Source organism: Leptosomus discolor, chromosome 16 (genome assembly GCF_034619465.1).
Source record: "Leptosomus discolor isolate bLepDis1 chromosome 16, bLepDis1.hap2, whole genome shotgun sequence".
NCBI lineage: Eukaryota > Metazoa > Chordata > Aves > Leptosomiformes > Leptosomidae > Leptosomus > Leptosomus discolor.
The window spans coordinates 3,980,152-3,995,149 of NC_141406.1; the positions used below are offsets into that span (position 1 = coordinate 3,980,152).

The following is a 14,998-nucleotide window of genomic DNA, read 5'->3' on the forward strand; positions in this document are numbered from 1 at the left end:
CTGCCGCAGCCCAGATTCTCCACGGCTGTTTCATCCTCTCCAAAATACTTGGCTGACAGGGCAGGAATTGCAAAACACACCCCTTCTCCTCCCAAATCTGTATAAATAGCACTAGCCTGGCGGCTGGAAGGTTAGAGAAGTTTCTCGGCTCCAAGCTCAGGCATTTATTGCAGCTCTCACCCGGGAGCAGCGGGGAAAGTCGCACATAAAGTGCTGGGGAGCAAGAGGACAGAGATAAGATTTTTAATCTCAGGATATTTGGTTTCATCACTTTTTTTTTCTTCCCTCTTCTGCTGAGAAGTTTAATTTTCCTCTCCCCAGTCCCTGGGATCACAGCCAGACAGGAAGCATTTTCTCGCGGCCAGAGAGCTCCCTCCGTCCTTCCTGCGCTCCTCCAGCTCCCGGTGATTCAGCCCTGAATTGATTTTCTCCATCGTCCTTCACCTGGTGCTGGGGAAGGAGAGGACCATCCCCGCGGCTCCCACCCGCAGCCGCACACCCGCATCCCGCCTGGGGTGGATGCGTCTCCTCCGGCACGGGCTCCCCGGGGAAGTTTGCAGCCAGGAGCGGCCGCGCAGAGGCTGAGGCTCCGTGGGAGAGCCCCGGGGACACGCTCGGACCCCTCTGAAGGAAGCCATGGCCGACAGCCAGATGCCCTTCTCCTGCCATTACCCCGGCAGGCGCAGCATCCGCGACCCTTTCCGGGAGCCCGGCTTGACCTCGCGCCTGCTGGACGATGATTTCGGCATGTCGCCCTTCCCCGGGGACCTGACGGCGGACTGGCCCGACTGGGCTCGGCCCCGGCTCACCACCACCTGGCCAGGTCCCCTGCGTGCCGGCATGGCCCGCGCCTCCACCATGGCCCCCAGCTACGGTGCCCGCTTCGGGGCGTACCCCGAGAGCCGCAGCCCCGTGCCCTTTCCCCGTGAGCCCTGGAAGGTGTGTGTCAACGTGCACAGCTTCAAACCCGAGGAGCTGACGGTCAAAACCAAGGATGGCTACGTCGAAGTGTCAGGTGAGAGCAAAGGCACCGGGGAGGAGGAGGATGGGGCATGAAAAGCAGCTGTTCCTGCCCTGCCCATGCCAGCCCAAGAAATTGCTGTAAAAATGCAAACATCCCCTTTATTTTAAGCCAGCAGCAGCAGCCCCATGCTCAGGAGCATGGTCAGGGCTGCAACAGGGCTTTGGAGCAGCCCCATGGGCAGTTTGGGGGTGCAACAGGGGGGGACCTGGCTCACAAGCTGTGCTGGTTTGCTGCAAAAATGAAAGGAACAAGCCTCCTTTGGGGTAAATTCCCCCGCTTTCGTCCGCAGCCAGCCAGGGAGGCACTGCTGCAGGCAGCAGCACCCTGCAGCAAGCTGCCAAGAGGGGCCCCAGCTTGGCTGGGTTAATTATAGCCGGGGTGAGGCCGGTGCGGAGGGAGATTCCCTTTAAAGGGGCCGAGAGAGAGGCAGATCCGATGCTGGGAAGTGGAGGGACGTCGCCCCGTGGCCCCTACCCCAACCCAGCCCCGAGAGGCCCCAGCCTGGGGACAAGCCAGCCAGAAGCACAACCCTAAAAGTTCAATTAATGGTGGGGGCGGGGTGCACCACATCAGGGGTGCCCACGGGCGCCCGGCTCTGAGCATCCCTTCAGCCCACCACCAACATCCCACATTGTCCCCGAATGCCCCGGGCTGGGGTCCCAGGGAGGGGCTGGGGGCTGCGGTGTTGTGTGGCCCTGGGTATTTATTTGGGGCTCACGGCGTCACAGGGGGAAAACCACAGGTCAGGGGGGTCCAGGCAGCCACCGGTGTGGTTTTAACTTCGGAGATGCTCCAGGCACAGGGACCCCCAGCCTGACAGGGCGCTGGAGGCGAGCCCAGCCTGAGGAGTGGGACAAGGGGGGACGTTGCCACCTCCAAAGGTTTTATCATGTCTTGGGGCTTTTTCTTAAGCTCCAGCTCTTGGCAGTCTGCAAGACCCCCATGGGTATGCTGTGTCCAACATCTCCTTCCCCACATGGGACTGGCTACCCGAGCCCTCCCCAGAGGGAAGGGGTTACACTGGGGAAGGGAAACAGCTCCTCTGAAAAGTTGCCTGTTGGGTTTTTTTGTTGGTTGTTGGGGAAAAAATAATCTCCCAGTGAGGTGGTGACGTGGGGTGTTGTCCTTCCCTGCAGGCAAACACGAGGAGCAGCAGGTGGAAGGAGGGATCGTCTCCAAGAACTTCACCAAGAAAATCCAGTAGGTACCAGCTGGCCCCGGGATATCCCCCCACAGAAGGGGCTGGGGCATGGGGGCTGCCACATCCCTTCAACCGGCGCCCAAATGTCGTTAATCCGCTGTGGGACCCCGTCCCTGCGGCGCAGGCAGGTCGCAGGCAGCACGGGGATGCCACTGGCAGCGAAGGGCTGAGCTTTGCCGGTGCTCATGCGTGCAGGGACTCACGCGCCTGTTTTCACCCCAAAATCTGCCCTTTTGCAGCATGTGCCTGGCTGGTTTGGGCCACCCAGTGATTTGCCAAGGGAGGGAAAAGGTCTTTTTCTGGGTGCTTTGTCAGTCTCCTCCAGGCCCAGGGCTGCGTGTGGAGCCAGCCGGGGCGCAGGAAGCAGGAGGGGGCCAAGGAGCCGAGCGCAGGGTGCCAGCACATCCCCTGGGGTTCAGCAGGGCACAACGGGCTGACACCACCGTCAGCCCCAAAATACATCCCCGTGCGTGAACACATATGCATTTATCTATCCGAATGATGTCAGTCAGATCGCTATCGCGGTGACTCACCGCGACAGATCACTTTGGCAAAAACAACGGCAAAGGGCGGGGAGGGAAGGCGAGACCAGAGGCAGGCGAGCCCCGACCGACCGTGGCACTTCGCCCACGCAGGGGGGTCAGACCCCCGGCCGCAGGGCTCACGGGGTTGGCAGGGAGAAGCAGCAAAGCCCAGGGCATGGGCAGGGTTTCCTCGGCTGGCAGCGGCTCCGCTTTGCTTTCCCACCCCAAAGGAGCCCCGTGCATCCCAAACTCCTGGGGGAAGGCTGGGGGCGAGCACCGCGCTCCCTCCCGCTCGGCAGCCGCGGTGCCTCCTTTTACGGGCAAGGCTGGCGGCTGACGCGGGCTGCGGCGCGGCCGTGATTTACTCCTGCCTCGCAGAAGCCCAGGGCGGCACAAGCGGCGGGTGACGTCCCCTCAAACGCATCTGCCGGGGAGATTGAACAGAGCACCCACAGGGGCCAGGCCGGCCAGGAGGCCGCTTTAAATATCCCCAGCACATTCCCAGGCGCTACAGTAATAAAACGTAGGCTGCGCCGAGCCCCGCGCCGGGGCTGCCGGCTTGGCGTCCGTGGTTCTCCACGAGCTGGGGGTCCTCCATGTCCGGCAGGTGCCCCAGCCCCCCAGCTCCTAAACCGCCTCGCCTTTCCTCCCCTCCCGCAGGCTGCCCTACGAGGTGGACCCCATCACAGTCTTCGCCTCCTTGTCGCCGGAGGGGCTGCTGATCATCGAGGCGCCCCAGATCCCCCCCTACCAGCAGTACGGCGAGGGCGGCTGCGGCAGCGAGATCCCCGTCGAGAGCCAGGAGGCCACCTGCGCCTGACGGGCCACCCGCATCCCTCCCGCGCCCCGGCATCCCTCCTCCCCTCTCCCTTCTCCCCCCGGACCCCCGCTCCCCGGTCCCCTGCGGCGCAGCATCCAGACAGCCTCCGGCAAGGGTGACGGGTGCCGCTCGCAGGGACGGCAGCACCCGCCACCCCACGGGGGGACCAGCTGAGAGCCGGGGCACGCATGCCGGGTGCCAGGCCACCATCCCCGAGGGCTTGTAGCCGTCTGAGGTGCCGGTAGAGATTTTGTGCCCGTGGGGCCGAGCAGAATGGATGTCCTCGTGATGGTTATTTTTTGCTCTGAGTTGCTCGGATGGGATACTTATAACAATAGCAAAAAAGGGCCCTTTTCTCTCTAAAATTGACGTGGAGTCCCATAGCCCTGTGTCTTTTCCTCCTCCATGGGTCGTTTTTTTTTTTTTTTAAACTACATCTCTGCAAAGGACGCGCGTCCGGTGGTGGAGCTTGACGGCACGGCCTCCGTCCTGAGAAACGCAAACCGTCCGCGTGTTTTGAACGCTGGTTTTGGGTTTGTTTGGGCTTTTTTTTTTTCTTGTTTTTTTTTTTTTTCCAGAGAAAACTTGTGCTTTTACTTGTCAGACCTGAGGAATAAAACCCAGTCGATGTTCTTAGCCTCTGCTTGTCTCGGCTGAGCCCGGGGCTGCGGGAGGGCAGCGGGGAGGAGGGGGGATGTCACCGTGTGCCACCTCCTAGCCCAGCACGGGGTCCTCCCCATGGGGGAAGGCGAAGAGAGATGTGGGGGGTGTGTTTGCACTGACGGGCGGCTGGAGCAGTTGCTCAAGCCTTTCCTGTAGCCTGTGAATGCCAAGTCCTGGCTAACACTGTGCCAGGGAGGCGTTGAGCTCCACGAGGACCATGGGCTCGTCCTTTCCTTACCGTCTTGAGGGATTGTAAAGGTTTTCCCTGCTTGGGGATGCTAAATCAGCCTCTGAGCTGGGAAAGTCAAGTTTGAACCATCCCCATTTCCATCTCACCCTGCCAGCTTCCCAGGCAAGCATTTCCCAGCTGATTTCCCAGCAGAGGTACTGGCAAATGGTTTCTGCCGGGCTCTGGACAGAGCTTTGACACCATTCCTGGGAGCAAAGCTCCGGGTAGGATTTGTTAACATGCTGCAACACCCGGGGTTGGCAAAGCAGAGGTGCCGATGGGCAGCAGGAGTTTTTCCACCATTCTGTGCGGCACCTGGACCAGGCACCCGGTTTTCCATGTCACCAGGACCTCAGAGTTAAAAATACAACCTCACATGCTCCGCTCCGGCTCCTTCGGGATGCGGTTACCAACAACAGCCCATCACGTGCTGTAAACCCCGGCGCTCAGGGCCACGATGGTACCTACTCACCAGGTCACAGAGGGGAACCTGGGGGCTCCCACCCTGGTTTTATAGATTCTATTTCATTTTCAACAATTGTTACAGAGCCTGGAGCCCCAGGCAGTGCACGGCACCCCCATGCCCATCAGTGGGAGCCAGCCCCGGCTGCAGCCACGACAGCTCCGCCAGGCGCGGCTGTGAGCGCAGCAATTTTTATGCATAAAATATAATCCTCAAAATGTAATACCGACACCAGGATGGAAAGCAAACAAGTCACGAGTCACAGCCCCAGCCCTGTGTTCTTGTGCCCCTTGGAGCCGCCATGCCCCATGGGTGACACGTCTCCAGCACAAACTGTCCCTCCTCTTCCTCACCCCTTCAAAGAATCATTTTCTTCAGTCTTTTGAAAAAACATCCCCAGCCCCACTGGTTTTGTCCCCAGCGCCCCATCCCCTCAATGCACTTTTCATGGAAAGGACCGTGGAGAAAGCACGTGTGGCCCTGGGGTGACGACCCCCAGGCTCCAGCACCCCGGAGCGAGCGGCTGGATGCAGCCCCACAGCAGCCCTGGCCGTGCCCCCCAGGTGACCCCCACGCTCCCCCAAGCAGGGCTGCAGAGGCAGGGGACCAGCTGCGACTCTGCAGGGGGCTGCAGGGGGGAATTCACTGCAGCTGAGCCCCTCTCCCACCCCAGGGTATATGGGGAGGGTCTCAGCCTGCAGCTGCACTAGTGCTGGGGCAAAGGGAGCCTCAGGTGCCACTTTGGGGCTGCCGCAGTCAGATGGTGGCTCCCAGTTTTCTCGCCTGCTGATCCTGCAGTTTTGGGGGAAGATTTTTTTTCTTTTTTTTTTTTTTTTTTAATCACTTTCTGGTTTATTTGGTTGTGCTTTCTGATGAATTTTTCAATAACATCTTGTAAAGACTGGTGTAAGACGCATTAGCAATAATTTCTTAATGGCTGAGGATGGCATTGGCAATTAGCACTAAGGACCTCTTGCACAAGCAGCATGCTTGGACCTGTGCAGCCAGGGGCTTCTCAAGCTGTTGGATTGTCTGGAGTATCATATACTAATGAAATAACTGTAAATGGAGAGCTGCTTTTTTTTTTTTTTTTTTTTTTTTTTTGTAAGTATGACCTGATTCTTGAAATGAAGGGGGCTTTAAAGAAAGTAAACGCTACTGGTGTTTCTGCAAATGGAAAAATAAGTTTGGAAGCACCAGGGCATTTCTGCATCCCTGTGTCTGAGGAAGATGGGGTGGGAAATGTGCATTTCTGGGGTACCAGGGTGCTGCAGAGCTGGAGCCAGCGAGGAGCAGGAGCAGTTTTTTCATCCTCAGCCTGCGTGTGAGATAACAGCTTGAAGCCATTAGACCCGTAACACCCCGCTATAACGGCCACTCCGCCAATTACATTACATTTCATGGGTTTATAGCAATTACACCGCATCGGCTGGTGTCGTACCACATTACAGTTTACAGCTTAATGTCAGCTCTAACAGGGAGATGCTGTGTGCAGGACGTGGCTGCGGCAGGGAGGAACAGGCTTCCTGCAGGTCTGACCCTGGGGCTGGCCAGGGGGGCTCAGGAGGGACCGGGACCCAGGGCTGTGCCTTTTGGGACCCCTCTCCCACACAGGAGAAGGGGCAGGACTGTGTTTATCAGCAGTTCACCTTGCACGGGGCACCCTAGCTGCAGCAATGCTTCTCCGCTGGTCAGCCTGAGTCACTCTGGCAGGCTGGTGCTCCCTTATTTCTCCTTCTGGAGCAGTGTTAGCCTTATCAATATCCACATTATTCAAAGCCAAGTGATTTTTTTCACTGCTGAAGGAGGCGGAGGAGCCATTCTAATCAGGCCTTTGGAATCCTGCTGTCACAGCAATGCTGCTGCTGCTGGCATGGGGCTGCGTCCCCTGGCCAGGGAGGCGAGAGGAGCAGATGGTGGAAAGATTTTGGTTTTTTTCTCTTTAAGAAGTCTGTTCTGATAAAATACACAATCGCGTCTGAAAGGGGCTGGTATAATTCAGCAGCTGGATGCTGGGCAATTTGCATCGGGCTCTTTGTTGCCACTGGTGCCAGCATGTGCCTCGCTGCCCGGGCAGCAGCTGGAGCAAGGAGCATGAGGAGTGTGCCTGCTCCGGGGAGAGGAGATGCTGGAGTTGGGGCTGAGCTTGGAAATCCAGCAGCTCTTGGTGCATCTCAGGACCACGAGCCTCCAAGCTCGGCTCTAAGCCCCCACAAAGCCCTGCTGGGCAGCTGGAGGGAAACGTGGGTGGTTCATGCAGCTTTTTTGTCTTGGGAAGGGTTTTTTTACTAGTGTATTTGCAGTGGTGATCCCTCCTGCAGCACGAGACATGGAGCTGGGATGGGCTGATGGAGCTCAGGGCTAGGAATGCCATAAGATAAGGGGGCTGCAGCGTGGGAAACCGGCCCCTGGGGACCTGCTGCCCAAAGCTGCAGACCGGCTGAAGGACGCGAAGAGATAAGGATAAGGTCACCCAAGCCCTGGGAGAGCTCGCGGGGCAGCTCAGCAGCAGGAGGCTGAATAAACCTCTTGGCCGTGTCCTGCCGTTTGTCCTGAGCTGCAGAAGAAGTGCAGGGGCTTGCACCACCTGCCCTCGGCGAGGCAGGGGCACGGGCCGGCGGGGCCGAGCAGTTTCTGAGCACCGCTATACACCCCGCTGGGGCTGGGCTGGGCAAGCACGTGGCTCCTCGCAGGGCACCAGCTCCCGGCCTGTCCCAGAGGATTTATTTTCCTAAAATGGAAGCAAAAGCTGAATTGATTTATTTTGGTTGGCAGCATGCAGAGCAGGGTAAATAATGCACAAGAAGCTCCAGAGCTGTCCAGATACACCGGCTATCTCCAGAGGCCCGGTCTGTTCTCCTAGAAGAACTCGTTTTGTCTCATTTTCTGACTCCCCAGCTCCCGTGGCAGGAGCTGGCTCGTGCCTGGGCAGAGCGGTGGCCAATGGCTGGTACAGCACCTCCCAAAGTTGGGTCCAGCTCTGCTCTGGGCAAGCATCGCTCTTGCATCCACGCGTGCCCGTGGTTTGGGACAGCCCTGCCGGCTCACCCCACAGAGATGCACTTGCTGTCCCTCGCTTGCTCCCGGCACGCCGACAGATCATGCTGCAGGGTCCTCGGGCGGCCACAGAGCCCCCTTTGTTGGCTGACGGGGATGTTTGTGCTTTCCAGTCGCTCTGGGAGCCTCTCTGCACAGCTCCAAGCCATGGGTGTGCTGTGGGTGTGCAGGAGCGCAGCCTGTTTTCCTCCGGCATCCTCCTCCTTGATTCCCCAATGCCACAGTCCTCCCCTCGGCCCCTCCAGGCGATATACAGCTCTCCAGGCTCTTGCTTGGCAGCTGGTTCTTATTCCTGCAGGTTATCTCTCTGGGTTTGCACAGGGGGGTTGATAGAACACTTCTGGGGTTTTCTTCCTTCCCAGAGCCCACCGGAGCATCCCTGGCTCCCCGAGGGCTTCTCACTATTTCTCAGACAAACCTCGGCCTCTTCAGTATAAGCCAGTCTCTTTTCTCCCAGAGAGTATCTGTAACTATCCAGGTGTTTCTCTGCTAAATTTGAGGCCGTTTGGGGTTTTTCATGTTTCTCTTTGGGAGTTTCTCTTGGAGAATTTTGCTTTGTTGTTGTTTTGGTCTCTACTTGCAAAGCAAATCTCATCTGCTTTATTTTGGATGTCTCCAAAGAGAAGACTCTGCCACATGATGGCTGTGGGGACAGAGAAGTAAAAAACTTTTAATTGGAGAAAAAGAATCCAATGTCATAGAAATAACCCACCCTGGCTGACCAGACAGCCTTTCTGCCTCTTGTAAATCAAAGGCTGGGAAGTTTTTTGCTTCTGACCGTGAACCAGCACAACCATCCCTGGGAGCGGACCAAGAAGTTCCCGAAGCTTTGCCCATCCCAGCAGGGAGAAGGGGAGGAGAGACCTCCATAGAGGAAGCAATGCCGGTGGGGTGTTATGGCATCGTGCTTTGGATGCCTCTGCCAGCACCCATCTCGGGAGAGGACCGGGTATACTTTGAGGCTCAAGCTTGGTGACTCCCACCAGCAGCACGGACCCTCCTGGATGGACAGTGCGTGTGACCGTGGTGTTAAGTGTCACTAACCCCTTCATGGAGCTGCAGCTGCCTCTGGGCCCTTTGGAATCTTGTAGCCATGAATTCCTCCCTTGAATAATGAGCTGTAGCCGGTGAGGGGGGAAGGAAGGAAGGAGACTTTTTCTCCCGTTTGTTTTCTTTTGTCAGTCTTCAAACCCAGTTGCAAACGCTGCTGGTAATTAAGGGCCATCTTGCCATTTGGGTGACACGCTTGAAGTGCAACGTCCTGCTCCCAGCCAGGGAGCAAACCCGTCCTGGAAGAGAGGCAAATTTCATCTTAATTTTTTTCTTTCATATTGCAACAAAATGCTTCCTACCCAAGGCAGCCTTGGAAACCTCTCCTTATCAAAACCCCCCCTTGAAACATATTATAGCAGCCAAGGAGGGTGGTTATGAAGTACAAAAAAGCCTGCAGAAGAGCTCATTAAAGCAATAAATTACAACTAATTAGAATAAATCAAGCTAAATCATCTCCAGTGTGAGGTAAAATGAGGTGTGAGTGAGCGTTTTTAATAAGGCCGGTGCTAATCCCAGGCTCCTCTTTAAAATGATGGTAAGTCCTGCTGCAGTGATGATCCCGCTGCTGGGACCAGGGTGAAAGCCAGACCCAGACAAAGGTGAGGGGAAAGTGGGGCTAATGGGATTTTTTTAATTGTTTCCCAGTCTGAGCTGCCTGTCCCTAATTGCAGTGGGTTTGGGGGTAGCACAGAGCCTGCAGTGGCTTGCGGAGGGGTAAGGCACAGGTCGAGGTGCTTGGTTTGCTCCCTTTGGGTTGTTTTTTTTTTCCTCTACTTCGCAATCTGCAAAGTGGCTGTGGGGTTTTGTTCCTCCCTGTCATATCACTTCATCACGCGCAGCCACAGCTAAATTACTTCTCTGCATAATTAGCAGTGAGCTCATCGCAACCGCCTTGGCTTGGAGTCATTTGTCCTCTGGTCTCTGAAGAGCTGCCCAAAACAAGGGAGAGGGAGGTGTGTGGGATGGGTGTAGCCCCAGAGATGGGTGCTGGAGGGGAACGCCTTGGACCCCCGCTCCTCCACCAGCTAAGGTAGGTTTGGGAGGTCTCACTCTCCTCGCTGACGTTAACACTTGAGCCAAGGGTCCCAGGGAGCAAAGACCAGCAGCAGCAGCCTGACCCACACCGAGGACAGGGCTCACCACCAGCAGGGCGCTGGGGAAAACAGTCTGCAACGTGTTAAATGCCCACGTAGGACATCATTGACCAGAAGGTCTCAGAGTTGCCAAAGCAAAAGCTTTCCTGCTGAAATGAGAGGATTGCTTCTGAAAGCTCCTGGAAGTGGGCTCAGCTCTTGGGAATGCGGAGCCCAGAGCCAGCACAGGAGCTGATGCCACAGCCAGGGTCAGCAGCGATGCTGCTGAGACACCATGGCTTAAGCCTTAGTGGCTGTTGCTTCCCTCCAAGGGATGAGCACTACTGCCAGTGCTGGAGAAATGTATTAGTTTCATTAAGCTTAAATGATTAGCTCCAGGCCTTGATAATGATACTTAATGGATCTAATATTTTTTGGCGATTATGCTGTTGTATACAGTGGTGTATATCATTAATAACCTTCTTTAAACCTCCTTGCTTTCACTGTCACTAATTATGTTCAAGCCCTTCTTATGCCTAAGCCCAATTAGCTGCCTATAAAGAAGCTTTACCCCATGAAGAATGCTCAGCTGTGCCAGGAGGCAGACGCTGTCTTGGCTTACTGGGCGGGAGGATGCTCGGACTTGGCTGCAGGAGCCGCAGGCTGGACCCCGCAGGGTGGTCAGGGCAGCTGTGGTGGCCTCTGCTTTCTGCGGGAGGTGGTGGAAAGCCTCAAGGAAGCTTCGCTCTGTTCAAAATCCCTTTCCCAGTCATGCCCTGAGATCTGCAGGGGGGTTAGTACCAGCCAGGGCTGCCCCATGTCCTGGGTTTTATCACCTCTTGGTGCCCAAAGGGAGACGAGGGACAGTAGATGAGGGTGGTGAAGTCAAACATTGCTCACTGGTTTCCCACTGGGTCATAATGAATGAATCGAGGATTTGGTGGTTTTGCAGGGAGGGTATACCTAAGCCTGGGACTTGCCTGTTATTGCTAGCTCAAACCCGTGTGGTCCCCACGCTGGATGTGGCCGGGTGGAAGGACAAGCATCGCCACCGTCTCCAAACTCTCCCTGAAATTTTCCGTCGCGCTTGGGAGGAGCAACCAGGCTTGGCTCCTCCCTGTCCATGCCTCCTTCCCATCCCCCTGCAAGTTGATTAATCCATTAGGATTAACCTCTCTTTAACTCCTTGATTAGCTGCATTTTAAAAAAAGGATTTGTTTTCCTTTTTACATCAAGCCAGAGCCAAAAAAAGAGGCCAATTTGCAGCGATACTGATTTACCGCAATTTCTGAAAATCAGGGTGAACGCCAGGAAGGTGTGCTCAGCATTTCAACTCCTCCCCAGTGAGCTGCGAGAGGCTCCATCCGGCAGGAGCCAACTTTGAGAAGCACACCATGGCACCAGCATCCACCCCAGTCCCCAGGTTCTACTGTTCCTAAATGCCCGTCTTTCCCTTCCCAGTGTGTCCCCTGAGAAGGAGCAACCCCTGGCCCAGAGCTGTCCTGGGGTCCTGCCCTCGGCCGCCCTGGCACCCCAGCGAACACGGCTGATGACAATACTTGCCCACCTCGTTGCTGAGGCCGGGGATGCTGAAACGTGCAGCAACGGGGACGTGTCGTGGTGAGCAGAGCTGTGCAGCCAGTAACAGTTCTTGGGGGGGGATGTTTGGACCCCTCCCAGGGAAGGAACAGCACTCTCCTGGCTTTAGCCCTGGCTCTGTGCCCCACGGCGTGACCCCTTGCAGCTCAAAGGGGGGCAGGTCTGCGGAAGCCCTGCCGGCACACCCTGCCCGGGCACTGGGAGGAGCGGCCGCTTACCGCCCGTCCCATCTCTGGCTGGGCACAGGTCATCCCCTTGATGAACTGGCTGCTCTGGAGTCAGCCCTGCTGTATTTATGTGACCATTAAGCTTTAAGGCAACGAACACTAAGCCCCCCTGACCTGCGCTAGCCCTTCAATTCGTTCCTCAGTCACTGCCTCTGGCTGTGAATCAATGTCGGAGCTCGGGTGCTGTCAGCGGAGCTGGAGGGGTGCAGCACGCTGGGACCCACGGGAGCTCTGCCGAGGGGGGACAGGGACAAACAGCTTTTGGAGGGCTGGAGAAATTGGCTGAGCTGTGTATCACTGGTCACAGGCGTTTGCCCTGTGATTAGGGGATCTGCTTGTGTGGGCAGGGGTCAAGGCTCTGGCCGGGAGCTCAGCAAAGCCAAGGGGAGCCAGGGTCCGGGGTGTCCCTCTCGCCTGGCTGAGGGCTGGGAGCCTCCCCTGGGGTTGGGGTGCTGAAGGAGTGGTGCTGGCACCAAAGCCCCTCTCCTTTGGAGCTGTATTTTGGGGTTGGCTGTCCGCAAGGAGCAGCTTTCCCCGCAGCGGTTTGGGGTGTCTAAAAGGGCTGAGCGCAGCAGGGACGTCACTAGAGCCTTTCTCCTCTTCCAGGCCGCCCCTTTGCAGGATGTTTATAAGGACCTTTGAGATTTCTCTCGGGTTTTGGAGTAGCTCAGTGTGTTTCTAGGATATTTTGGGGTGCATGAGTGGGAAATAGAAGTGACGGACACAGGCACCTGTGTGCACCCATATGCAATCACCTGTGGGTTCAAGTGTCTAGGCAAGCAGGTTCAAAGCTCTGCAAGGGAATCTTCTTCCCATTACTGAAGCAAAACAAGGCAAAACCAAGCAGAGGGCTCTGCCTCATGAGGCTGTGGTGCCTGAAGCTGGGCTCCCCTGCACGGCTGGTGTTGGAACTGGGAAAGTCTCTCAGGAGCCATCTGTGAGCTGTCAAAATATATTATAAGCTGCAGTTGAGGTTTAAAAAGCTTCACACTGATGCACAATTTAGGGGAAGCATCTTGCATTTCCATAGCTACACAACAAGATTTTCTGAAATTGCAATGATATGAGAAAATGTCTTTTAAAGTGGCACCCAGATGGCAGGGGGAAATTGTACTGTTTGAATTCTCTTCAGATAAATTGAAGCTAAAGGGATGTTAAACATTTTATAGGTTCCCCCTGCCCCCCCCCCCCCCTCCACCACCTGCCACTGAAACACAGAAGAGGAGTCATCAGACAGAGCAAGTGAGATCCTTACATCACACCCGCTTAGGAAAGGGCCTCTTCTCAACCCTGCATCTGATGGCAATTAACACCAGGAGACCCCAAACCTGGCAGGGTCAGGTCTGGCCTCCTCGCATGCTCCTCTGCAGAGGCTGGGATGCATGTGGGGGAGCAGGAGGAGTTGCAGGATTCAGGCTCCTCAGGCTTTTGTGCGACCACGGTGTGAGCCCAGAATGATGGGGAGAAGTTGTCAGACCCAGGAGAGCAACAGCTCGGGGAGAGGGGTGAGTTGCTGCTCCTCGGAACCAGCCCCAGAGTAAGCCCCACCAGAGAATCAGAGCCCAGGTCAATGCAGACAACCTTCATGCTAACAAACCTCCCCACCCGCTCCTCAGGGGAGGTGGCTCTCAGGGCTGGGATTTCAGAGGGGAGGGATCGCCCAAACCCATTTCTAGGCAAAGAGAAGGAGCTGCAGGCAAACCCCACGTGTCAGGGCTCAGCCTTGGGGTTTGCAGCGTGAGCGAGATGCCACGGCTGGAGTTGTATTTCTCCTTGGAAAGCCACCTGCCACAGGATACATAGACACCCAAATGCAAGAATGGAGCACCTTGGCTATAAATCACCCTATAAATCACCCTAGCGCCCGCCGTCCCCAGAGCTGTGCTGCTTTAGGGACAGGCTTCTTCCCCCCGGCTTCGAGCCGACGCTGCCCAGAGTCCCCCGCACTGCTCTGCCGGGGTAGCAGCCACTTCCCTCACAGGTTGTTTTTTCTTTTTCCCCCCTCCTTGGCATTCACAAGTGAGGAGCATTTTCGCTCCTGAGCTAAATATGTCACTTTGTCTTGTAGTGGCTGCCAGGTTTTAAAATGCTGGCAACTTGCGAAAGCACTGAGAGGACGAACGCCAATAGTTACGCACCCGTCTATACTCAAGGAAGAAGAACCGGGCTTTGTGGCTTTTTGTTTTTGTTTTGAAAGTAAAATTAGCATGTTTACCCGGTCATTTACTTAAGCTGTTAGTCATGGCAAAAGAACCGTGTGCAGGCCGGTTTGTCTCCTCGGACGGGTCTCGCTTCCCCTGGGTGGGCTGGGGTGCTCAGAGGAGACTGTGAGCCATCGCACAAATACGCAAGCCTTGGTTGTGTTGCCTCCGGGGGGGTGACAGGAGCCCAGCGCCGTGGCTCCCGGGAAGCCTTTCCCCCACCCACACCTCCCTCCTCGCTCGGGCTGGTGAGCACCGAAGGGGCAGGCAGCCTCTTTCCCTGGGCAGTGTCTGCACCCAGCGTCCTCCAGCCCTCTGCTGGGTCAGGATCTGCCGCTTCCAGCCCTATCCAAGCCCGGGCTGCGTGGGGCAGCTGCCCCTTCAGCCCACCTCCAGGCAAGCATTTTTTATATACACCTTTTAAAATTATTTCGAGTGTGCTGCCAGTAACAGCAGATAGGTCCATCTGGCAGGCAGGGTGATGCTCCCGATGGGTGGTGAGATGTCTTTGTGCTGGCGGAGGTCGCTGGCGGGGCATGTTGCTGTGGTTTTTTCCAGTGTGGCAGAGCACTTCCCGGCTGGGATCTGGCTTGAGTTTTGGGAGAGATCCTGGGCAAGATCCCAGCAGTGATTTCAATGGACTGAGCCTGCAGGGAGCACCTGCTCGCCAGCAGCGTGGGCTTTCTGACACCCAGCAGGGCTGCAGAAAGCCGTGAGGGCTGGGGCTAGGTATTTTTAAACAACCTTGGCCAGGCAGACTTCACCAGAGCGCTGCCTTTTCTTGTTATCTCTTCCTGCAATTACAGGATGATTCAGTGACAGCTATCCTGCGGTTTAATGCAAGAAGCTTCCTGCAGGTAGGGT

General features: G+C 56.4%; 1 protein-coding gene across 1 annotated transcript; it reads left to right on the top strand.

Annotated features, from left to right (window-relative positions):
• The first annotated feature begins 636 nt into the window (after positions 1–636).
• Positions 637–3,569, top strand: HSPB8 (heat shock protein family B (small) member 8). The gene is made up of 3 exons (XM_086474378.1): positions 637–1,015; positions 2,161–2,224; positions 3,410–3,569. The coding sequence occupies exons 1-3, from the start codon at positions 637–639 to the stop codon at positions 3,567–3,569; spliced, it is 603 nt and encodes a 200-aa protein (XP_086330504.1).
• The last annotated feature ends 11,429 nt before the right edge of the window (positions 3,570–14,998 follow it).

Bases quoted from the DNA above. Each gene is read 5' to 3' on its own strand.
- HSPB8 (XM_086474378.1), top strand. From the start codon at position 637: ATGGCCGACAGCCAGATGCCCTTCTCCTGCCATTACCCCGGCAGGCGC. The intron at 1,016-2,160 runs GTGAGAGCAAAG...CCTTCCCTGCAG, and splicing joins TGGCTACGTCGAAGTGTCAG to GCAAACACGAGGAGCAGCAG. The intron at 2,225-3,409 runs GTAGGTACCAGC...CCCCTCCCGCAG, and splicing joins AACTTCACCAAGAAAATCCA to GCTGCCCTACGAGGTGGACC.